Source organism: Camelina sativa, chromosome 6 (genome assembly GCF_030686135.1).
Source record: "Camelina sativa cultivar CO46 ecotype springtype chromosome 6, ASM3068613v1".
Lineage (NCBI taxonomy): Eukaryota > Viridiplantae > Streptophyta > Magnoliopsida > Brassicales > Brassicaceae > Camelina > Camelina sativa.
In genome coordinates, this window is record NC_141885.1 from 18,821,821 (window position 1) to 18,847,529 (window position 25,709).

The 25,709-nt window shown below is 34.7% G+C and overlaps 2 protein-coding genes, 1 long non-coding RNA gene and 3 pseudogenes across 16 annotated transcripts; 3 read left to right on the forward strand and 3 right to left on the reverse strand.

Annotated features, from left to right (window-relative positions):
- Window positions 1–3,374: 3,374 nt before the first annotated feature.
- On the forward strand, window positions 3,375–4,289 carry LOC104791506 (uncharacterized). Its single transcript, XM_010517414.3, has one exon. The coding sequence runs from the start codon at window positions 3,408–3,410 to the stop codon at window positions 3,792–3,794; it is 387 nt and encodes a 128-aa protein (XP_010515716.1). The 5' UTR covers window positions 3,375–3,407; the 3' UTR covers window positions 3,795–4,289.
- LOC147942804 (putative F-box protein At3g52320 pseudogene) lies at window positions 3,379–6,042 on the reverse strand (annotated as a pseudogene). Its single transcript, XR_015559230.1, has one exon. The product of XR_015559230.1 is annotated as a putative F-box protein At3g52320 pseudogene (transcript).
- A 995-nt stretch (window positions 6,043–7,037) lies between these two features.
- On the forward strand, window positions 7,038–7,810 carry LOC104791507 (transcription repressor OFP6 pseudogene; annotated as a pseudogene). The gene has a single exon (XR_015560408.1). The product of XR_015560408.1 is annotated as a transcription repressor OFP6 pseudogene (transcript).
- Window positions 7,811–8,234: 424 nt separating this feature from the next.
- Window positions 8,235–9,420, reverse strand: LOC147942805 (uncharacterized). The gene is made up of 2 exons (XM_087456190.1): window positions 9,292–9,420; window positions 8,235–9,206 (listed from the first exon to the last, which is right to left on the reverse strand). The coding sequence occupies exons 1-2, from the start codon at window positions 9,418–9,420 to the stop codon at window positions 8,235–8,237; spliced, it is 1,101 nt and encodes a 366-aa protein (XP_087312316.1).
- Window positions 9,421–17,674: 8,254 nt separating this feature from the next.
- Window positions 17,675–22,663, reverse strand: LOC109125300 (uncharacterized). 12 transcript variants are annotated; one of them, XR_015559239.1, is made up of 9 exons: window positions 22,344–22,663; window positions 22,050–22,108; window positions 19,942–21,961; window positions 19,486–19,617; window positions 19,112–19,162; window positions 18,913–18,999; window positions 18,677–18,789; window positions 18,476–18,571; window positions 17,675–17,904 (listed from the first exon to the last, which is right to left on the reverse strand). It is a non-coding gene; the product is annotated as an uncharacterized LOC109125300 (long non-coding RNA). The 12 variants fall into 12 exon arrangements; XR_015559236.1 differs by having other exon boundaries at window positions 19,266–19,617; XR_015559234.1 differs by having other exon boundaries at window positions 18,677–18,999; window positions 19,266–19,613.
- On the forward strand, window positions 17,786–24,618 carry LOC147942806 (putative F-box protein At3g52320; annotated as a pseudogene).
- Window positions 24,619–25,709: the final 1,091 nt, after the last annotated feature.

Here is a 25,709-nt window from a genome sequence, read left to right on the forward strand (position 1 = left end):
CTAATATAGAGATTCAAATTTTTTTGCTTATGGTTTTTTTTCAGGACATGTGTATATGATTGTATAGATGATTTGCATACGGAATAGGCTTTGTTTTTGTAGCCATCGTCACCCATCTAAATAGCAAGTTATTTTTGTCCGCTGTTTTTATGTATACCAATCCACTTTTCATATATATGTGCATGTTCAATCATCTCTAATATGTGAACATTCATACTTTAAATTCTAAATATTCGTATACTGATCCGCAGTTTAACAACTTACGGTATATCATTGCACGAATATACAAAAAAAAAAAAAAAAAAAAAAAACTGATTTACCAACATGGCCGGTCACATGTTTGTAATCAAATAGAAATAGTAAAATAGTTGAAAAAGGGAAGAAAGATTTGAGAACTATCACGGGAAAAAATATCAAGTGCATCGAACGAAAGGGACAAAAACACAAAATATAATAAGAACAAAAGATTCAGAGGAACGATTAATAATAGTTTGTCCGCGGAAAATTAAGAAACACGTGAATTAACTTATTACGGAGGTACAAAGGTGGGACAAGCGCAAGCGGTGATGGTGGTCTATGCCTTGTTGTATCGTATGGTGACGTGACGTCACGTAGACTCCTGTAAGTCAAAAAGATAAATTCTACCTTCGTATGTAATAAACGATTAAAGTGCTAATATTACGTATATTGATCGTTATCTTAATATAACTAATTTTTGACTAGGGATTCTACTACATTTGAAGTGGATTTTATCTTTAGAAGTCGAAAAGTTAATTTTGCTCAAAATGCTCATTATCTCTGTCTTTATACTTAACTTTTAGAAGCTGTGATAAATTAGTTTGATTTCATTTAAAAAAAAAATTATGATTATGAATATGGGAAGTTGAGAATATGAATTAGAATAATGTTGAAGAACATCACGTTCAACATTTGGTTGATAAGGTAAGTAATGTGTAAAGTGTGTAATAGGTACATTCGATGTCAAGAGTAATTCAACTTTTTCTATTGTTTTAGAGTCACTCTCTAGTTCTATTTCGTAATCTTGAATTTGTTTTGCTGTCTTTTTCATTAGTCTGTAATTAGTTTTGGATTATATTCGCTTTGTTTGTCACCAATAATAACTAATAAGTAATAACATACCCAAAAAAAAGTGTTTATTTTGTTCGTTATTGGTTTGACGACAATATTAAATTTTGGTAGTAACATTATGTTTGTTTACCATCACAGCACCAACGAGCGATGTTAGCGTTTTAAATATTAACTTTAAACGTTGATTTATTAGCTTCTTTTAATCATTAGAATCAATAACAGAATCATTAAAATATGTAACTCCAGTGTTTAATACTAGTATTAATATCGTTGGATTATCACTCGGATTTACATCAAAAAAACAAATATGATCTGTTACAAACACCTTGTATTACATTCTGGCTTATCACACTTCTTATTACTGTCCTTCGTCACTGATACCCCTAACGTGACAGCAAATAAGCGAAGCATATGCTTGCAACAGATGGTATTATCTTTTATATTCGGCAAATTTTGGGAAAAGGTTTTTGTGGTCTGGTGGCTTAAAATCCATTAGTGAAGGCACGAGGGAATTTTTTTTTTCTTTTTCTAACAGCAAAATCATTATATAAATAAAATTTATATAGTCCATTTTTTTATTTTGGCTTCGTCTAACTCCCGGCTGGCTCTGACATCAAAACAAAATATTGATAGATAACTTTAATTTTGGTATAATTTTCTCTTTGAAAACTAGAATGGTGACTGCCATTAAAATATGGCCTTAGGGGTCTTAATTAGGACATTACAATACTTGACCATTTAGTGGAAACTATGCGTCTTTAACTAAGACATTATGATTATTCTATAAGTCATAGTTCAGAAAAAAAAAAACCAAAATACCATTTGATAAATTGCAAACCGGCCGGGAGAATGATGCAAAAGTTTTGAGGTTATGTATTTCTCAAAAAAGTATTTTTAATCAATTAAATATTTTTACCTATGCATAAAAGTGATTTAGCTCTAAGGGACTTTTGTTAGACCTTCATTTTATCCATATTAGTTAGTATATTACCAATGCCAACCATTTCAATAATACAATTCAAATTCAGTTTCTTCATGGTTAGTATGATCGATGTTCCTTAAAAGCTTAGAAAGGTATTTCTCCTTGTGGGACATACGCGTTTTCAAGGTCTCATAATACTACCATTTTGTCCTAAAGTCCATTGTATACATGAGAATCTAAAAAAAAAAGCAAATTCATATTTTGATCATAATTTGCAAGTGAATAAATTGTAAACCCATATACGAGCTAAATGGTATTTGAAGCCTTTTGCAATACAATGTTAGGGACATCAAAAGTATACAATAATGATGAACCATCAAAAAAAATAAAATAAAAAAGAATATATAATTCACAAGACTTTATCATTAATTACCTTTACTTCTCTCATTGAAACAGTAGTAACAAATTTACAATAAAGCTATCTTTTAATTGGGGTGATTATAATGATACTCTCTTGACATGTCGTGTTCTTAGAAATCGAATAGGCCCACATTCGTTTGTTTCGGCTCAATCACAAAATAAAAGTGGGCTTCGGATATTATTGACTGTCGGGCAAAGAGGTTGAAGCAACATGTGAGAGTATTTTCGTATTCTCGAATGGATATACAACTTATAACGCAACATCCGAGAGTATTAATCGGAGGATAACTCAATATTGACAAAGCTATAACGGAAGGAAAAGCGAACCAATGAAACATTATTCATGTGAAATGGGGCCAAAGCCGCTCCTATTTGACCCTTTTCTTGTGATGTTTGCTTTGACTTTATTCAACTCTTTCCGTGATATATGTGCCGTCTAATCGTCTTCATTTGGGGAGACTTATTCAAAGTGGAAACCTATTTTTTAGAGAAAAACATTACATAATTAATACTTATAGTGGAATGAATTAGTTTTGCATTACATTGCTTGTGTGTTATGTATTTTCAATCGTAAACATACTCAGAAAAAGTAAGAACAAAATCAATTTTGTACCAAAAGGCAGACACACTTGTTTTTAGAAATCAAGATAAAATAAAATATGGTCTTTGTTTTGCTTTGAATTATAGAAAGTAATCGTGACTGGAGCGTTCAGCTGCCAACCATCTAGCATTGCTAGTTTGCTACTACATCTCTCCTTTTCAATTTATCCAACATTTTGTTCGATATATATTTCTAATTCTAAAAAGCAAAAGATAATGTCTCAGTTTTAATATTTATATTAACACGCTTTACAATATAGTCCCTTTTTGACTTTTAAATGAAAAAAAAATAAAAATAACGTGATGATTGATATATAAACTTGTTAGCTCATATCCAAATTACTTCCAAATCTTCTCACTCTCTCTTTGATCAAAAATGGAGGCTGAGAATTTGATGAATCTCTCTCTTCTCCAACGTAGAAACGTTTCACGAAACCTAGACTTAGAGCTAGTCTCTGCTGTCAACAAATCCTCAGATGATCCTCTCCCATATTACACCTCCCTTAAAGATCTTCTCCCATCCTCCTCTACCACCGTCGATTCCCCTGCCGTCACCTCTGCTGCATCAGGTCCAACTATCAGGATCCGCAACCGCCTTGTAAAGCAAGCCGCGTGTGCTTACCTACAGCCTTCTACTCCAACTCCCTCCTCCAACCCTTCGTTCCTCCGCCGTGTCTCCTCCTCTTTCATCCGTCTCTTCTCCGCCTTATTTGATTCACTCCTCCGCATGTTCCCATCTCCTCGGAAAATCTTTAGAGCTTAGTGATTGACATACAACCGAGAGAATTATGAAACAATGATCGCATAATCTCTGATTTCTTTTTCATGTATGATTCAATATATTTTTTCTTTTATTTTAAAACAAATCGTGAAGATTTTTGAGGTTCACGTTTACATAAGACGCCTCAGCTTGGAAGTGGCGCGAGACACTCCATGATCGATGCTTTACTCAGTTACCTAGCCTTTTCGCCCGTATACGTTCGGTTATTCTAAGGGGATATGTTGCCAAGACTTGTCAAACGGACAAAAGAAAGGCGCCACCGATTTATTACTTACGTGTAACATATTTTTGTTTGTTATTTAAAGTTGAAAAACAAAAAAATTGAAAAAGGCTTTAAAGTTAAAAATAAGTTACGTAATTTTACTACTTTATATTAGATTAATGGATGTTTAGGAAATCCAGAGAATGGAGGTGTCAGCTATATCCAAAAAAAAAAAATGCTTTATATTATTCATGCTTATTTTACACTATTTTTTTTCATAGCATACATTTTTCTGAATTTCTTAAAGATCAATTGAAATAGATGTGTTATAGAGGTGGTACGGGGCTATATATGGTCTTTATTCTAATCTCCATCGTCTCGACTATTCGAAAGAAGAAGAGCGTTTGGTTAGAAATAGATAATGGATTTATGTGGGTTTGAATTTCTCTAGCTTATTCGAGCTAACTTGTTGGCTAGTTCAAGCCCATGCATCATCATAGCGCTTCATTATCATGTGTATAGTTTCGAGTCATATTAATGAAATGGTTGGTTCATTTCGATCTCAAATCCAACCGAAACAAACTCTCTCTCTATATATATGAAATCTACCCCTCCGTCTCCTAAATAGTATACACTCTCTCTTCCTCAGAAACAGAGCCAGAGTCAGAGCAGTTGCGGCAAAAAAAAAAAAGCAAGAAGAAGTTACAAGGGTATAATTTAGGTCTCCAAATACAAAATGCTCTCAATATCATCCTCCCAGAAATTGGATTGAAAACCCTTTTTTATTCCCAAAAAGCAAAGATATGGTGGTCGGCTTATTTCAAAGCTTCTTGTTATTTGGTTCCTGTTCAAATCATCAATGACAAAAGGTCTCGGTTGAAAGGATAAGAGATTTGTCTTTGCCAGCCTAATCTCTCTGCAATGGCCAGTCCCTAGGATCCCCAAGCTCTCGCCTTGGACAAAATTGATATTGGAAAGGGGGAAGACCAGAGTCTTGTTAGACCAATTCATCTTCCCCTCATCCTCCATAACCCACAGGTCCACAGTTGCATTAGCCTCATGTTGGGAGTAATCAAAAACAGCTAACTTGCCTTGGTAGTTGACAATGTTAGAGCGATATGTATGCCAGACTATGCCAGCTTCAACGGGTAATTCAATCAAACTGAACTCTTCAGAAATCAAGTTAAAACTCACAACCACACATCTATTTGCATCAGTCCAAGCTCCGTAGTACAAAACACCGTTGATGGAGATACCTTGTGAGAAAGGACGATGAGGAGGAATGGTACTAGTAGTATAAGGGCTTCTCCAAGAAGCTCCAGGACCAAGTACCAACACCTGATGCTCACATCTAACTGTCCCGTCTTCCTTGCTCACATCCCAAACTATGCTAAGCACTTTGTATTCATCGTAAACAGATTCGTGACCAAAAAAGCTCCAAATATTGTTGTCATTAGGTTCAGCCAAAAGTGTTGATGTTATGATGGGCAAAGTCACGCGCTGCTTGGTGGTGAGGTTACAGATTCGCAATTTTCTCCCAAGTCTGACACAGAGCAAGCCACGAAGAGCATTCACGAAGTAGCCTCGGAGTCCGGGCATGTCTAGATATTGGTCTAGTACAGAGGCAGACTGATCATGCCGCGGCGATGATGATGATGATGATGTTGAGAGGAATGCATACTTGCGCTGGTCTTCATGGTCCACAAGAGAGAGGAGCAAACGTGGTGGTTTCGAGGATGATGGTGATTCAAGGAAAAGGTTGGTAAAGTAGCGGGAGGAGATTACGTTATACCAGAGCTGTGAGACGCACATCGACCTCGTCACCTCTTTCGCCGATAACTTCACCAGTATCTCCATCAATAGATCCTCGGTGAGATTCTCAAACCCGCATGAGTTGTTAGCATCGGGCCTGACCATGACTCTTCTTCTCTTTCTCGGTCTGTCCAGTTCATCATCCTTCGACCTCATCTTCTTCTTCTTCTTCCTCAGCCCTCCTGTCACGGCGCCGAGACGGAAGGAAAACCCCATAGATTTCGATAGTTCTGTTCCAGAGTCTCGATCTTTTTTTTCTTTCTTTTTTTCTTTGTCGACGTATGTAAATTACGTTTATACAACTTTAGTTACCCTAAGTAAATAGAAAATAGGAATTATGAAAGTAAGAATATTAGTTATGCTTTTCTCTTTTCTTTTTGGGGTAATAAAAGTTAGTTTTTGTGAATTTCTCAAAATTAAGATAAACTGATGAAATAGATGGTACGAGAGGTGCTATGGGCCTATATATGGCCTCAATTCGAAAGTCTCGACTATTCGAAAGAAGAAGACCGTTTCGTGAGAAAGAAAACAAATACAATTGATAGTGTAAAGTGGGTTTGAATCTCCCTAGCTTATTCGAGCCAATTACTGTAGTTGGCTATTCAATCCCATGCATCATGAATTCATGATGCTCCATTATCATGTGTATAGTTTCGAGTCAAATCAATGAAATTGTTAATCTCACCCAAACTATTTTTTGGAGCTTATAAATTCTGAATGAGAGGATTTGTCCGACAACAATCGATCCCAACATCAACCAACAACTTTGACATTGAAGTTTGTGCTATACATATGATGTCCCAAACTATATAATTAGGAAATCTTATACATTCAAATTCAGGTTGTCAAAAAATCAATATATTGTGTAACAAATAAGTTTATCATTCATTCAAAAAAAAAATCAGTATATGCAATAAAATGTTCTATGTCAAAGCAAGAAATTAATAAATCAAACTAATGCTCTATATTTTTTGTGTAAGTTGACAACCAGAAATCAAAATAACGAACTATATTTTCTAATACACATTAATTAATTATGATGGTGATGTTTAAGAGTTTATTTAGTGTAAATACTATTAACCTTTTTCATGACCACATGCACATTTATACAACATATCCACTCTCTATATTTGTGACAAAAAAAAAAAAAAATCCACTCTATATATATATAAAATCTATCTCTCCCTCCTTTTATCTTTCTATATCTTCTCTCTCTCTTCCATAGTCTTTAGCGCAGAAACAGAGTCAGAGTCAGAGCAATGGCGGCAAAAAGCAAGAAGAAGAAGATCCTGAAGACTGTCTCCGTTGTCGACATAAGCTGCGGCAACTGTATAAAACCAACCTTGTCCTCTTTTCTCAACCTTTTCTCCAAAAAGCCCAAACCTCCCAGCTCCTCTAGCTACCGTCACTACCACTCCTCCTCCATACCATCCGCCACACCCTCCTCCACGCCTCTGTCCACCGCTGCCGTTGCCGTCGAGAAATATTCCGACGATCCTTACCTTGATTTCCGGCAGTCTATGCTTCAAATGATACTAGAGAACCATATTTATACAAAAGACGAACTCAGAGAGCTTCTTCAGTGTTTCCTCAGCATCAACTCGCACTATCATCACGGCATCATCGTTCGTGCCTTCTCGGAGATATGGGAAGACGTTTCCTCCGCCGCCGCTTCCGCCGTCCAAGCGTCCCCTCTCGTCACCCGTCACGTGTCACGTGCCTCACGTGATGACTATAATAACTATTACTAGGCTAATTAATAAAAATGAATAGCTATCTATCTATCTATCTTATGTATTTATGTTTGCTAGGGAAGTAACGTAAACGTGATCGTAATAACTCTTTTTAATTAAGATCATGTCACGTCATCAGTGTATTGACACGCGGGAAAACGTGTAATATGGTGATTAAGCTCTTACTTTATCCTTAGCTTTTGGGCATGTTCGTCTAATACTAATGTTATCCAACTTTGTATCTGTGTAGTGTGGACAGTGGACTTAGTTATTGTAATCTTCAAATATTGCAATTAACTAAAGTTTGTCTCTGTTACATGTTTATATGTTTTGTTGCGTAGTTTATAATCAGCCAAAACCGAATTGGGATAAATGTTTTAAAGGTTTTAGTCACTCGTGACTCTCGGGGATAGTGTGTTCCAAAATACACGTTTAATTATATTTATTTATTAGAAAAGTACAATGTCTGCAAACTTTCTGATCCTTAGTTAATTTTCTGCAAATACGATATTTTTGTACAAAAGGGGAAAATAGATCTGACGACGCATAGAAACATGATCAACGTTGTTTTTTTTAATGAATGTAAAATTCTATTCAACCAAAAAACGTTTGTACAATGAATGCTTTATTGTTTGGAAATAATAATCAAATAAGATTGAAATATTCTATACTTGGTCATAACTTATGTAAAAGTGGAAGATCGAGCATAGCTCTTGTGGAGAACCAGAATTGCAGGCCTTTATCGTAGCGATGATTGTGTAACCCCAAGATTGAGTTGAGGCGATTGCGTACAGTTTTGTCAAGGAGTTTTATAAGTCGAGCTTGCGGGGAAGGGGCTTCGCCATGTCGCCTAGCATTTCTCTCGCGCCACAAATGGTAAATAGTTGCTTGGAAAACATACTTGAGGACGAAACGTGGAAGGGGTGATAGAGCTGGGGAGGTAAGCAGTGGGAGCAGAGAGCTCCAGTCCGTTGAGTAGTGAGTCGATAGCAGAGACTGTGTGAGGTCTTTCCAAATAGCTGCAGAGTAAGGACAAGAGAAAAATAGGTGATCCCTTGTCTCTTCCGCTCCTGAACAGAGGACACATGTTACTTGTTGTCCCGAGGACCAATGTTTGATGCGATCTCCAGTGTCTAACCGGTTGTGAATCGCGAGCCAGAGTATAAACGAATACTTGGGGGTGGAATAGGAGTACCATACCCCTTTGTACCAGTCGACCCTTGCGTGTGTACTGCGAACATTATGCCAAGTGTGCCGAGAGGAGAAGGTCTTGGAGAACCGGTCACCTTGAGATCGCCATAACGGGATATCAGCAAAATTTGGTTGTCGAGCGGAGTGGCGACAAATGGCCTGAAGGGAGTTTTCAATGTCATTTAAGACAGCAAGCCGATGGTGTCGAGGCCTATGTGTGCTCATGGCCTCCTGGACTGTTGCCTCTTGCATAATCCCCAAGTCTATGGTCCCTTTCAATCCCACTATATCAAATAAACGTCCCATTGGTGACCAGACATTATACCAGAAGGATGTTGAAGCCCCGTTATTAACCTCCACCTTATACAGAGTTTTTGCCACATCCCGGTATTTGAGTAGTTTCTTCCACATCCAGGATCCAACAATAGAGCCATTATTAACCAACCAAAAGGATTCCTGGTATGAGATATGTCCAAATCCATTTCACCCAGAGAGTGTCTTGTTTCGAGAAAATCCGCCAGACTAACTTCAAACAACTGACCTTATTAGCATTTACTAGGGATTTCAGACCCAAACCTCCTTCTTGCTTCGGTTTGTAAATATCTATCCAAGCTATCCTTGCCTTCTTGGGGTTAAGATCCGGTCCAGACCACAAGAAAGCTGCACACATTTTCTCGATTTCCCGGAGGCACCCTGCGGGTAAGCGATAGGCAGATAACCAAAAATTTGTGACACTCATAAGAACATAGGAGATGAGAGTGAGCCGACCAGCATAGGACAAAGATCAAGCAGTCCAAGAGCTAATTTTATCCAAGAGTAGAACATAGTCAGTGGCAGAAGAGATCAACGTTGTTACCGTAGGAAATAGTAGACGATATGAAAGATAGGAGGAGACTTGTAGCCTTGTAGGTTCAGTACACTAAATTTTATTCGAACAGTATACGATTTCACTGAAGCACGTACAAGAAATATAGTAGTGCATTATAATTTTGTCGACATGTAACTGTATAAACAAGAAATTTTTGACAAAATAAAAAACAATAAAGTACAGGAATTGATGTCTAGAAAAACAAGAAAGGAGATATTTAATTTATCAGGAAACAAAATTATAGCCGGTTCAAATACGGGTAATAAATATACACCAAAGATTACGATTCTTGTTTTGAAATAAAATGAATTAGTGTACGGTGACAATAATAGCTTGTCCAAGTACGAAATTATTTAAATGGCAGAGCTCTTGAGTGTGGAGTGGACAATGAAGCACGTAGAAAACTTGTGGCTTTGGGCGATAAAATGCATGGCTCTAGAGAACACATATTTAAGATTCGCAATAATTAGAAAGAGAAGTATAATAATACTGATAATTGATAATCATTACGTTACTACACGGGTATTTATCAACTTCAACTATTTTTTTCGCACACACATGTGCACACGGATGTTATATATGATGCTAACATCCGACTTGTTATCAATTTTTGTAATCATGAATTTTTGTCAAGTTGCCCGCTAAGTTCCAATGAACATTTTTATGACATCAAGTGTGAAGTTTTGTCAATGTAAATTGTCAAAAAGAACCAACAATTTTTCCCCAAAATTCACCTCTGTCTAGTGTCTAGTGAGTTTTTTACTCCCATCACTACGTATGCTAGCTAAACAGTAAAAAAAATGTAATCGTTAAGATCAAGAAGACGAAAGATGTTGGTACAAAATGGTTTTCTCGACTCTGTTCACACTCGATTAGTTTCGGTTTTGAGTCCTTATAAATATATTCGTTATGGCGTCTAAAGATTTTATCCTTTTTTTTTCTCGTAAGCATCATTCTCAATTTCTCGTAAGCATCAAACCAGATCATAGCTATTTCCTTTTCTTTCTTTTTTTTTGGTTTTGTTATAGTTGATTTAAACTTTGAGTGTACGTACTGCAAATGGGTTCTATTGGAGTGAACCCGGCCTGTCACGGTTACCTTACATTATTATATTTTTCAATATCGACCTCTTTATGTATCTGGACAATTAATAAAGATAAAACCCTATACAGAAGGGTATACGCCTCATTTGCTTTCTCTCTTCTTTAATATCGCTTTTAAGAGTTTGTCCAAATTCACAACCTTTTTTACTTTGCCAATACTTTCTAAATTAAAATATACCAAAATCAATGTAAGTATGAACTTCTCGTCTTAAAAATTGTAAAAAACAAAAGAAGTAGGAAGTGATTGAGCTAACAGTCTAACACAATAGACTGTTCTGTATCCCATATAGTTTTACTGATGAGCAAAGTTTATTTCATAAAGTTTATTTTTGATAGTTTCAGTTTTTTAAACAGTTTAAGAACTTTAAAAGGACATTGATTCAATAATAGGTAGGGACTGTTTCATTTTGTAGGGTTTGGGATCTTGGAATGCTAGTTTCCGGGGTTTGAATGTTTCAACACTTTCGGATATATCTGAAAAAATCTTAGAAAAGTTTCAACGTTAAAATAATATCAGCCAAATTAACTCTGGACGGCGATATGTCGTCGCTACCAATTAAATGGAAAATGTCAATGTGTTGCAGATTTGTTTCCGAGACTTCATGTCTTTAAACTTTTAAATTTGTACGATTATGATTCACACGCATCAATGTCAAAATCCAATCCTTTAGGTAGACTGGAGCTCCATTAATTACATTAATTAGTCTCTCTAAGTTAAGTTAGAAATTTCTAAAACTTGTGGAAATATTATATCATGGACAACCGGTGCCGGATATATATTATGTGGTGCACTGTGCACATATTATTTTTTTTTGTATAAGATTGTGATTAATACTACTATATGTTACTCACTAGAAAGTTACCCACGTGATGAGTAGGTTATAAAATCAAATATTTGGTATGTAAAATAAAATTTTCATGATATATAAAATGTACATGATATTATTTATATATGTCTTGAAAAGAATTTAAATATATACATTTATAAGTTTATAATTATAAAGTGTGCATGTTAAAAGGACAATTTTCACAAATTGCATAAAAATAAATTTTTGTTTTAAATTTAGCACATCATTTTAAAAATTCTAAAAATACTAAAACTGCATCATACTTTTAATCGTATACTCTAAATACTAAATCATATCTCTTCAAAATTATACCCTAAATGTAAAATAGAAATTCAAACAAAAAATATATAGATAACCATTGGATGTGGTGTAAGCTTTTTTTGGCATAATGACGGATGTAGCAATGGTTACAGGAATATAGACATGAGGTATGATTGGTAACTCAAACAATACCAGTGCGATATAAAAGTAGTCTTGTTTTTGTACAAGTTAATCTACGTGTTAATTTATACCACTTTTAACGATTGACATATATCTATGATAAAAGTATTGAGATTACAATATGTACACATATATATATATATATATATTAAATATTTTCAATAGGTCTCTGTAATGTTTTCCGTATAATGCGAAAGGATGTTGTAAAATTTGGGAAGTGATTTCAAAGAGGCATAAAGAAGTACGTGATTTTTTTACCATGTATATATGGATTTTTTTACCATGTATATATGCATTACACGGTAAAATTAGGCAAAGTAAAATATTTTTTGTAATGGGGATAAAAAACTTTTTAAAACGAAAAAGAAAGCAAATTTACGAAACGTAAACTTAAAAATATATTGTAGTTGAAGTTCAGAGGACTTAAGAGAGAAATCTAAGGGACTTACAACTATAATATTATGAGTGAATGTTCAAAGCCAAAGAGATTGTGCTTTAGCATTGGGCTCATCTTTATCACCGAAGACTTCCAACTATAGTTTGAAAAAAAAAAAAAAACATTACAAAACAATGCAAAAACTTTAAATCATGACTATCATAAAACATAATCTTTTGAAAGAGGCTAATAGATATTGACAAGACTCTTATACCAAAAAACTAAAGTATGTGACTTCTTAAAATAGTCATCGATATATTAATCTGTTAATCATCATACTGCAAGACATCATTATATTTTTAAAAACTTCATAAGAAAAAAATAAAATAAAGTACCATGAAAAATGATGGGAAAAGAAAGACATATAGTGCATGATCGTTTTCTTCGTTATTAGTCATGTGAGCATTAGATCTTATATAATACACTAAACATTTTATGAAGTTTGTAAGAAATTCCATTGGCACATTATTCTGAGTAACTACATTCATGACAATAAATACAGTTATAAAGCATAATAATTGTAATTAATTCTATCATACATTATTGCAGCATGAATAGTTTGAACAAAAGAAAACGTCCACATATAATGTCTTAAGGTTATTGATTGAGCAAAGTAAATGTAACCTAAAGAAACTGAACAAATAAAATGTCTCAAATTAAAAAATGTGTGTAGACAATTTAGTTTTAGATTAGCAATAATGTGTATTTTATTTCATTAAAATTGAAAAATAATGACACATGTTAATAAAATAGAGTGGTGCCAAATGACAATTTCTCAGAACTCTACTTTACTATAGTTTAATATATAGTATATATTGACATGTGAAACCGATAAAAATAGTTAATTAATAAAGTTACGGTTATGATAAAAAAAATTAGTGTAGATTTTATAAATCATAAAAACAAAATAGTATAAATATATTCTTTTAAAGTAGATTACTTTTTTCTTTAACAAAAGTAAACTATCAAGATTTTTATGAAATAATACTAAATAAAAAAACTGAAAATAATTAAAGATTTGGTAAACAAAGAGTAAAGAAATTTAAAGGAAAATTAGTGAATAATTTACAAATTGTATAAATTAAAATAGATATATTCTTGTAAGATGGATTACTTTTTTTTTACCAAAGTAAACTATATAGAGTATTGCTATGAAATAATACTAAATAATACAAACCGAAAATAATTAAAGATTTGGTAGAAGATAAAAGAAATGAACATTTTTCTAAGTAAATAAATTTATATTTAAAAGATCAAAATTAAAACTAATGTAAAGTACACATGTCGCAAAAATAGAACGCTAAATGTCGCATCCATAAGCAAAGTTAGAAAAAACCTTGTCATCAAACTTAAAATTAATGTAAAGTACACATGTCGTAAAAATAGAACGTCAAATGCCACATAGGCAAAGTTAGAAAAAACCTTGTGATGAATATAAGATTCATGTTCTTAAATAGTTCAAAATTACGAACATCATTATATTTCAAATATGAGAAAAATAGCAATGACATGAACACCTGATGCGACTATATACATTTATGATCACGAATACAAACTTCATACGTATCAATGGTGAACTGTACATAATCAATGACTAGCTATAAAAATATAACCCAACTACCGAAAACAATATAGTCATCAATATATTCAAGTAAATCTTTAGATTAGATTTTACAGATAACAAAGAGAAACTAGTCATTAATTACGAGGTCATAAATTGTGACTGTTACCTGTTGAGAGCTAGATAGTAACTTAAATTTAATAAAAGTAAATGTAGTCATAATGTCTTCGTCCCCAAAGAAGACTCAACATGGATATAACAAAAAGAAGCTTAATACAATGGACTAATTTGGTTTGATGCTTATAGATAACCCAAATTGGATATTGGTAGTCTCCCATACAGATCAATCGACTGCCTAAAACAAAAGAAGCTTATTACTTGGTCTCAAATTTATTTTGTATTTACTTGGACTAATTTAATGAAGCTTACAGCTCATAGCTATTTGGCTAATTTGGTTTTTATTTTGCCAAGAATTTCTCAAAAGAAACCCAAATCAATGCAAGTATATGACCACTTCAAATTCCTTAAAGATGAAATAAAACATAAAAGATAAGAAATGTTTGGGCTAAAAATAGATATATATGGTTCTGTATTCCATACAATTTTACTGTTGAACACAGAAATATATTTTACTGACTTAATTACAGTACTTCTGAATTGAACGCCGAGTGAATACCAATACGTAGGGACTGTTTGATTTTGCAGGGTTGGGATCATGTAATGCTAGTTCCCAACTTAAATTATTGAGCACTTTAGGATTTATGACTCTGAATAATCTTTAAAAGTTTGGACATTGCAAATTTCAAACCATGATATATAGATTTCAAAACGTGTAAAAAACTAACGATATGTTGTATAGGCTTCTAGCTATCATCAATTTAATGAGAGTGTTTGTTCTTCTTAAATTATGTGTGTTATTTTACTTTTGTAGACTTAACTTTTTAGGCGCTTACATGTCGACTTAAAGTTTTTTTTTTGTTAAAATGCTTTCAATAGAAAATGTTTTACAGGGCCTAAGCCCAATTCGGAAGCCCGATAAAAAAATAAATTACAAACCCATAGTTAAAATAGAACCAAATGTTGAACCAGTTGTTGAAAATGAACCAGACTGTCGGTTGAGAATAACCGCCTCAAACCAGTCTCCATTATTTTTCTGGAGATAGATGAAAAGCCATTCAATGCACCTGAATCACGACAAGAAATTAGGTTTGTGAAGTTGTTTGTGTCGCCGTTCCTCTTCCTGAGAACCACAAGTGTAAGAGAGAGAGATTGTTCCAAGTTGGTGTCTCGCATGTTGGATGCTTTGTTCCGGATGATGGTGTCAATTTGACGAATTAGGAGATCAACGGGCTTGAAGGTGTTACGGTGGAGCCGATTATTCCTCTCCGTCCAGAGTGTGTAGATTGTTGCTTGCCAACTTAAGAGTGCCAGTTTCCTTGAGATGCGGGGGCCAGAGAGTTGCATGAGGTTTTGCACTGTATTAGACCAGGATCGTGAAGGGTTGATTCTGCAGCGAGTTGCTATGGTTGACCAGACCGTCCAGCTTAGGGAGCATTCAAACAGTAGATGGTCACGAGATTCAGGGAAGCTTCCACAGAGCAGACAGATCGGGTCGGCCTGCAGACCCCAGTTGAGCAGTCGATCTCTGGTGGGAGATCTGTTCAACATGAATAACCAGACCAAGAACATATGCTTGGGGATTCCTCCGGCGAACCAAACAATGGAGTGCCAAGGTACGATTGGTACTTCCTCCTTAATTGCAGAGCAGATAGTTCCCGTGTTATGTCTTCCCTTGTGAGTGTCATTAATCCACCAAGTATAAGTATCCGGTTCATCTGTTAGTGTTATAGTAGACAGATTTATATGGAGATTAACCTGTGTGTCTGATCGTGCAGGTGGAAGGTTCCAAGTTCCCTGTCTCCACAGATCCGAGAGATATATGCCTCGACGTATGCCCACCTGATAGATTCCGTCTCCTTGGAGGTAAGTAGTCATTTTTCCCAGTTGGCTCCAGTTGTCAGTCCAAAACAAACATGATTTCCCATTACCTGGTTTTATCTTAATCCAATCATAAGCCATTTCCCGAATCTTGAATAACTTTTTGGTTAACCAAGAGTGTTTGCTGTTTGACTTTCTGGTCCAGAAGCTGCTAAGGTTGCCAGAGAGAACGACCCGCCTGAACCACGCCACCCAAACTGAGCCAGATTGAAAGAAGATTAGCCAGATAAGTTTTATCATACATGCAGTATTCCAAGTTTGTAGATCCCTGATCCCTAGGCCACCCTCCTGTTTAGTTAGTGTTACCACCTCCCATGCGACCCGTGCAGAATGATGTCCCTCTGTTGACCCCTTCCATAGGAATGCACTTGAGAGAGAGTTAATTGTTCTAATACACTTTTTTGGCAGGACAAATCCAGAACACCAGAAGTTTGATATCCCTGCAATAATTGAGTTCAAAAGTTGGAGACGACCTGCAAAAGAGAGCGATCTAGTTGACCAAGCATTGAACCGGCTCTTGACACGCTGAATTAATGGCGCACAATCCAACAAGGTGAGCTTCTTTGTGCACAATGGTAGTCCTAAGTATCTGATAGGCAGCTGGCCATGAGCTATTCCCGTAATTGCAGTTATTTGGTCTGTTTCAGGTTGAGAGAGACCAGAGGTGAAAAAAACTCGTCTTTGGTATACTAATGGCAAGACCCGAGACTGCTTCAAACTCCTTCAGAACTTGAATTACATTGCCTACAGAGGATGCATCCCCATCTGTGAATATAAGCAAATCATCTGCAAAACAAAGGTGCGTAAGTTTCATGTCCTTGCATTTGTGGTGATAGCCAATTTTTCCCTCTTCTGCTGCTTTATCCAAGCAAGCTGACAGGCAGTTCATGGCTAGAACAAACAGATAAGGCGAGAGGGGGTCTCCCTGGCGAAGTCCCCGGAGTCCTTTGAAGTAGCCGTGTACATGCCCGTTGAAGCCTACCGAGAAGGAAGGAGTGCAGATGCAAGCTTTGAGCCAGCGCTGGTAAGTCTCCGGTACTTCAATGCCTCTAAGGCAGCTAAAAATAAACTCCCATCTCACCGTATCAAACGCCTTAGCGATATCCACTTTGATGGTTATTCTTTTAGGCCCTTTTTCGTGATGATAGCCATTTACCAGCTCTGCAGCTAACAGAGTATTCGCCACTAACAAACGACCTTTAATGAAAGCTGTCTGATTCTTTTGTACCAGGTCAGGGAGAATGGGCTTCAATCTTGCTACTAGCAACTTAGAAACGACCTTGTACAGAGATGGGAGTTTGGAACATAATTATCCACATCGATATCTAAATCCAGTTTAGTCCCTAAGAATCTAAGATGATACTAGAGTTTTGATATGAACAATGCTGGCTACCTCTCCCCAAGTTATCAATTTATAGAATCTACCTTTACCTTAATTAGTTCATGTTCTTATCAGTTCCAAAATTTTGATCATTATTATTTCAAAGCTCAACAATAATAATAGCAATGATATCAATACCTAATGCTACTAGTTTTGTAAATTCGACACACACAACTATAATTAAAGTCTTATCCCAAACATATAAATTTTTTTTTAACGCATATTCGATAATTCACAAAAAGTTAAGTATTATCCCAAACCAAAAAAAAAAAAAAAAAAGGAAAATAGTTTGACTTTCATATTTCTTACTTTATACATGTATTTACTTTTTAGTGTTATTAAAAGGAACAAAGTTTAGTATAAAGTGTTTATATACGTATGTAACTTGTGGGCAAGACTTTGGAATTTACAAAAGCAATGGAATTATCTTTCCGTACAGCGGCCGTGAAAGGGCTGAGGAAGAAGAAGGTGTGGTTGAAGGCAAACGAAGCCATGGTCACCAAGCCCGGTTCTAAATCCTGCGGGTTTGAGGGCATGCCGATTGGTCATACTCATTTTAGTGTCTTAAACTTTTAATAAGATTAAAAATAATATTAATTTAAGTTTAGATTCTTAATCCATTGTTTTTATTTTTTCTCCTCCCATTAGTCATCTTTAAACATGGGTGTCTTAAATAAATTTTATTAAAATTGTGTTTTAAATGTTGGTATATAATGTATACAATATTAAGAAAATAAAACTAAAAACTGTAGTTATAGTATAATACATTTAATTAAAAAAACAAATATATTATATTATTAAAACTTTAAAACATATATTACAATGAAAAAAAAACAAACTAAAAGAATGGGAGAAAAGATGTGAAACTTAAAAGAAAATATGTGAGCTAGCAAGAGAGATTGGGGAGAAAAGATGTGAAACTTAAAAGAAAGAAGTAGGCTGCATTGAGAGTTTTTACAAAATATACAAGCTGAGTATCAACACTATATATACACATCACAGAGAAAAAGAGCATCATATATGGTCTAATACAACTCAAACCTACTTGTGAATGGAACGAAAAGAGAATTCAGCGGTTTGAAACCTTACCGAGTTATAGAAAGGCCAAGTCTCGATGGTTTGCAACTTTAGTGTATCCATATTGATAGATTGGTAGTTGGCTATTGATCTTAACAACCTTGGTTTCTGTTACATTGTCGAAGAGAGGAAATGTCACAACAATGTCAACAAGCCAACAAAAATAACATATACACAACAACAACACAAGTTTCAAAGATTACAAGTTCTAACCTTGGCTTGCAAACGCAAAGCAGAGGTTGTATAAATGAGCTCCCATTTCCCATGATTAAATCAGACTTCAGAGGCTCCTTTGTTGGGTTTACTGCTTCCACCTTACGTGCTAACTATGACGATTCAAAAAAAGAAAAAGAATCACTCATTAGGTCTCAGTCACATTCTCTAGACCTTAAATGTACCAAAACTATTCTGAAGACGGCACGCTAATGGTTTCTGCTTCTCGGCCCGACCCTTTTTTGTCAGAAACACAGGAGGAAAGCTGAAAACAGCTTGGATTCTGAATCTTTTTCCGATCACCTTTTTGAATACTTTGCTCCCTGCAGAAAAAAAAAACAGAACACACAAGTGTTTGATGTGAGTTGATTAAGTTTGGATGAACCGCATACATTTTAGTCAAGTCTTGTCCGTTCGAAGAACATGATCATTTACCTCTGCACCAGCAGGGAGCAAACAGATTGAACGCAAGAGCCAACTGTTGTCCTGCAACATCAAATCAAAATGCATTAGATCCTCTAAAGTTTCTTTCTCTCTGTATCATTTAAAAAAAAAGAGAGAGACGATTGCATCAAAGAATTCTTTTTACCTCTGCACCAGCAAGGAACACACGGATTCATAAACAAGACACAATACAATACAACAAGAAGAACAAAAAAGAAGCATCGTCTCAACTCTCAAGTCTAAACATTGCAGCACTTCAATTCATAAACAAGACAAAACAATAACAAACAATACACAAATAAGACAAAACAATTTAACTATGTTCTTCCCACTCTTCGTATTGGCAAACGGATTGAACGCAGTACCGTTCTTCTTCCTCGTCCGTTTAGGTTTCGATCTCCTTAGACAAACCCATTTGAATCACTCTGTTATTGTTCCCACAATGACTATTCGTGGATCAACACCAATTTTGGATCATCATGGTTCTTGCCTCCTGACTGACGCAGAATTAAAATAAAAACTGAGCTAAGATAACAAAAACTTATATGATATCACAGAGAACCGGCACAATATAGTGGCTTTAGAATAATGAACAACACAGATCAAAACCCAATTCGCACAAAAGTAACAAAAACAGACCCAAATTGTGCAGCAACTAAACAGATATCATAAATATCCAGATTCAATAGTTTTATACAACCATTGATAAAATAAGACGGAAGCTAAATCCAAACCCATCTACAGCCTTAACAAGCACAAGCAGAAAGAGAAATCAAACATATCTCTCTATCCTTGCTACTCAATCAAACAAACAAACAAACCTGCCTCCTCTTTCGACTACTTCCTCCCTCCAAGATGTGCTACTGCTCCTTCTCTCCCATATCTCTCTATCCTTGCTACTCCTCTCACGGTCGATCTCTTAATCTCTCGATCCTTCTCTAACCTTATCCTTCCTTCTCTCCTTATCTCTGCTGCTCCTATGCCACTACTTCTCCGACTCTATCCCTCTTACCACCGTTCTCTTCGCCGTCTTCTCCTCCGAAATCAATCGATTAATACCCAGAATTGAAGAGATTAGTTTTAACTGGAAACTGATGGGTTGTGAATCGACTTATGAAAAATTGATTCTTCTCTCTGTTTGTTTCGAATTAGATAGAGAACCAAATGCAGAAAAAGTAAAAAAACAAAAAAAAACCATATACAATTGTGACACGTAGCGGGTCTCTCAGTGTCTTATTTTCTCCTCGTAGAGACACAGTTCTCTGTAATTAAACGACTAAAACTTTATTTTTATTACTTTTTATTATTTCTATTATAGTAAAAGATAAGTATAACTACGCTTTCAATCGAAAATGCCCCTACGCTAGAACAAGATTAAATATGACTTAACAATTATTTGGGTCGGATCAAAATTAAAAAATTAATCCGAAATACATCAGTCAGATAATTAGAGCCTTATTACTCGGTTTTGAATGGATTTTGGATATTGGGTATTGGATATTAACAATATTAAATGACCCAATAAGTGACCCAATATTAATAGGTATTTGATATTTCTCAACCGAAAATAAAAACTTCCCCAAATTTAACTCCTTATCACGCTAAAACAGTCTGCTTCTTTATACACCTACTACATTTCCTAAACAGTATATAAAATATTACCTTGATCATTATCATACCTCACCAAACTTCCGCGCGAATCACTAAAACTATTTAGGAAAATCAATTATGAACAAATATTATACATACCAAATATACATACCCAATTGCAGTTCAAGTACTATTTAATTACTATCATAAACTAACAAATCTCATATATTCATAATTAAAAGAGAATTTCCATAGAATATATCCTAAAACTAACCTAATTAGTGACCGATCTACGTCTTCATCAGTCATCTAGGTTGACTTCATCATACCTTCTACAATTTCTTTGCTTTGTTCTTTCAATACTCTTTAGAAATGGCGGTCATGGCTATTGTTCAATCAAGCCATACAAGACTGGCTGGAGGATTCAAGTCACAATTGTTCATTCTTGGCCACAATATATCATTCTCTCTGGTGAGACCATTGAAATGGTCTTAGGTGATGTGGTGGTAGGTTTATCAATCGTGTTATTCATTTCACAGTAGATATTACAATGAAGATTTGTTACTCACTATGAATATGTGAACTTATATTGTTTAGGGTACTCTTATTCATCTTATGTGTTTTTTTTTTCCAACAATTCATCTTATATGTGTTTAGAGATCGAAGATCCGCTGCTTTTGGCTTGGTTTGATCTAAACAAGTATTCATCTGAAGCCAGAGAACTAACGTTTGAGGACATACTATAGTAATTTACATGGAATCCAAAGACAAATGCTTCGAACGACGGAAGAGAACAAACAGGAATAAAAGAATATCTTATATGCCAAGTAAGTTTGATGGTCATTTATCTTTGAAATTTCTTTTCCCTTTTCTAAAAGGACCAAAATATGATGAAGATTTAAGGACTTTTGAAGGTATTGTCTATGACACTTACAAGGAAGCGTATTTGGTAGAGAATTACTAGATGAATGAATTATTTTTATGTTTGAAGACTTATAAAATATTTATGTATTTTTCAAAATATCTATGCTTTCTTGCTGTAGTATTTTTATTTGTTATATTTAAAAAAATTATTGAGATTAATTTTCATGGACATATCAAATAATTATTTTTTTATATATAAATCAAATAACGAAAAATATCAATATTATTTGTTAAGAGTTTCGGGAAACACTAACCAATAAGTAGTCTCTTCCAAACACTTTATCTCAATGTAAGATTAAATGGCTCTACTGAGATACATGATATGTGCTGTCATATATGCAATACATAACAAAATCTTATTGCAAGAACTTGCGTAGCTACAAAATAAGTAACCCAGTAAGAAATGTAAACTTACATATCATTACGATTACTTGGTATATGTTCTTCATCTCGATTATAGCAATTTTGTATACACTGGAAACATAAGAAATTGTATATTCATCACATACAATACAATTGCAAAGCAAAATACATACACCCATTAAATTTGCCACTTCTCTGATTTACTTCAAACATATAACAAATGAAAGGTATAATAATAACAAATTGGTAAACTGTGGACAATATGTTTGATTTAATCACAAGAAAGATGTATTCTTATTCTACCTGTAATAACATAAAATGAATGAGTGGATCATAGGCAGCTTACCAAATTAATTGTATTGACAAGGATCGGGCCAATAAACCAAAACCCAATACTGAATCCGCCGATCAAGATATCGATTGACTACTACATCTGAATGATCTTCGTATTTCCGAATTTGAGCTTCTCCGAAAACAATTGTAACAGATAAAATTCATCTCAAAGCAATTCATGTTCCATAAATAGAATAGTTGTCAGACTTGAGAACAGCAAAGGTTTGTGTCAAATATATTTTGAAAAGTCGAGGGTTTGGAAATCGAAGGAAAACGAGATGGTGTTTAGGGAAAGAAGATGAGAAAACAGTTCTCTTTCGGTCTTTCCAATGTAGATCCCGATTCATAGATCGGTAATTAAAAAAAAAAGGCTCTCGGCCCAAAAGAAACCCAATTTAATGCATCTCTTCATGATCCATTGGTATGGGAATATGTTTTACAGCCTTAGATCCAGATGGATAATTACACGCAACAAAAAAAATGTCGTAAGTAATTAAAGCTTAGCTTCCCAAATTTGCAACAACCATCTCACTATTAAAAGCTAACATTGATAAGTTTATAATGTAAATATCAATAACTCTCATAAATTAATAATTTAAACACTTTTGTTCAATTAATTTTATACAAATTAATTTATTTTACAACACTTTTACTAACAATATATATATATAGAGAAAAATTTAACTAAATAACACGTAAACATTTCCATATGCTCCAGCGGACATATTCATCCTTTCTCCGTGTTGTAGGGGCCTTAACTGGTCATTAATTTATATAAATCATTTTTTAATTACCAAAATCAATTACATACACAAATTATAATGTCTTTAATTTCAAATATTAAGAAAATGTACTCATTATTTGTATTCTTATTTTATTTTATCCAAATTTATGATAATACTAAAATTTTCTCTAATCTAATTTAGTTTATTTTATCAAAACGCATCATACCATTTATTTTTTTCTTTTTACTATTTTATCCAAATTCATTGTATAAATATATAATCCACTATAATATATATATATATAATCGATTGCACTATACTGAACTGAGAGTGTAACATATTCCAATTTGTTATAAACTGAATGTCTCTATGAATATTCCTCCGCGCTGTAGCGTAGGTCCGTCCCTAGTTAAAAAAGTATAACTGATCCCATCGGTATAACCGATGGGAATGCTTTGAGAATCTCACTGAGGATCTATCGATGGAGATACTGGTGAAGTGATCAGCTAAACAGGTGACGAGGTCAATGTGCGTCTCAAAACTTTGGTATTCCGTAATCTCCTCTCGCTATTTTTTTTTTCTGATAACTCAGGAGTGATCTAAAGGCTTTCTAGGCCCAAAGACTAATGTCCTGGAGCCGGGGGAAACCATGTTAAATTTTGAAACCCCGTGACCAATGCTACTCAAACCAGGTGGTGGGACTTTTCTCCCTTTACCACTGGATCAAGGCGACTTGGTTTCCTCTCGCTATTTTACCAACCTTTTTCTTGAATCCTCATCATTGACGTCCAAACGACCGCGTTTACATATGTATCTTGTGAGCAAAAGATACCTACTTAATTATACGTGTCTTATATCATCGTCGCTTAATGATCACTTGGATACGCCTGTCTTTGTATTCGACCAAACTCTGGACATGCCAGGACTAGGAGGCTATTTCATGAATGCTCTTCGTGGCTTGTTCTGTGTTAGGCTTGGAAGATGTGTGCGAATCTGTAACCTCACCACCAAGCAGCTCGTGGATTTGCCCATCATGAGATCAAAACTTTTGGCTGAAGCCAATGACAATATTTGGAGCTTTTTTGGACACGACTCTGTTGATGATGAATACAAAGTGCTTAGCACAGTTTGGAAGGGGGGCAAGGGAGATGACATAATGAGATCCGAGCATCAGATGTTGGTACTTGGTCCTGGAGCTTATTGGAGAAACACTTATAACATCAGTACTCATCCTCATCGTCCTTATTCACAAGGTATCTTCATCAACAGTGTGTTGTATTATGGAGCTTGGATTTACAAGAACACATGTGTGGTTATGAGTTTTGACTTTGCTTATGAAGAGTTTGATTTGATTGAGTTACCTGTTGAGGCTGGCATTGTGTGGCACAAATATAATGCGACCCTCATAAACTACGGAGGCAAATTAGCTGTTTTAGAATACTCCAAGCTTTCATCTAATGCGAGTGTGGACCTGTGGGTTATGGAGAGTGCAGAGGATATGAAGTGGTCAAACAAGAATCTGGTCTTACCTCTTTCACAAACGAATTTTTTACATGGCGATAAGTTGGAGATACAATGCATGAGTCGATGCGGTGAGAATAGGCTACTAAAGACAGAGAGGATATGGACTCGAACAAAACCCTCTGTCATATATGATTTGGAGAAGAACAAAATAACTAGACGCCTTGACGTAAATACACTACAAGAAAACAGCCAATTTTCGAGGGACAAATTCGTTGGTAAACCCTCAGAAACAGCCGTTTCTGACGAATTACCAAGAATAAAAAGTCCTCGGAAATCGTTTGTCGGAAATTAGAACTCTTCTGAAATCCGTCGGAAAATTTCGACGGATTTCCAAGGGTTAACTATTTCCAAGAGATTTTCAAGGACGTCAAACTACCGAGGAATTTTCAAGGGCATCACTTTTGCAAGGGTTTTCCAAGAGACATGATTTCTGAGGGATTTCCGAGGGATACAGTTTCCAAGGGTTTTCTGACGACGTCGGAGTTTCCAAGGACTTTCCGAGGGATCTTATATATAAATTACGAAAATAGAAATTCTCAATAATAAATAAAAATTCTCTATTTTTTCCTAAAAATAGAAATTCTCAATAATAAATAAAATAACAATATATATATCAAAAAGCTTAAAATAAATATATAAATATCCTAATACAAAATATATACATCCCAATACATAATTATCTAACTAAATAACAATTTTCATAAAACTAAAATAGTTAAAAAAAAAACAAATTATTTAGGATCACGAAGAGGGAATTGTCCTGGAAATTGGAAGGAAATGAAACTTTGAAGTTGGGAGAGTGTTGTTTGGGTCTGGATAAATTGTTCCTTAATCTTGAGGTTTTCTTGAACAAGTTCATTGTCCCGAGGAAAAACCGAAGAGACATTCCCATCTCGTGACACAAGATTTCCTAAACCGGGTCTCCGACCCTTGGTTAAAGGAATTTCTTAAGTAACAAAATAATAATTAATTAGTAATTAGAAATAAATAAAAAGGATAAAACATTATATTCAAATATACTTCAAGACACAATTTTAAAACTAAATCCAATCAAAATCTTTAAACTAGTATCAAAATTATTAGAAAACCCTACAAATTTTAAATAAATTAGTAATCAAATAAAATGTATT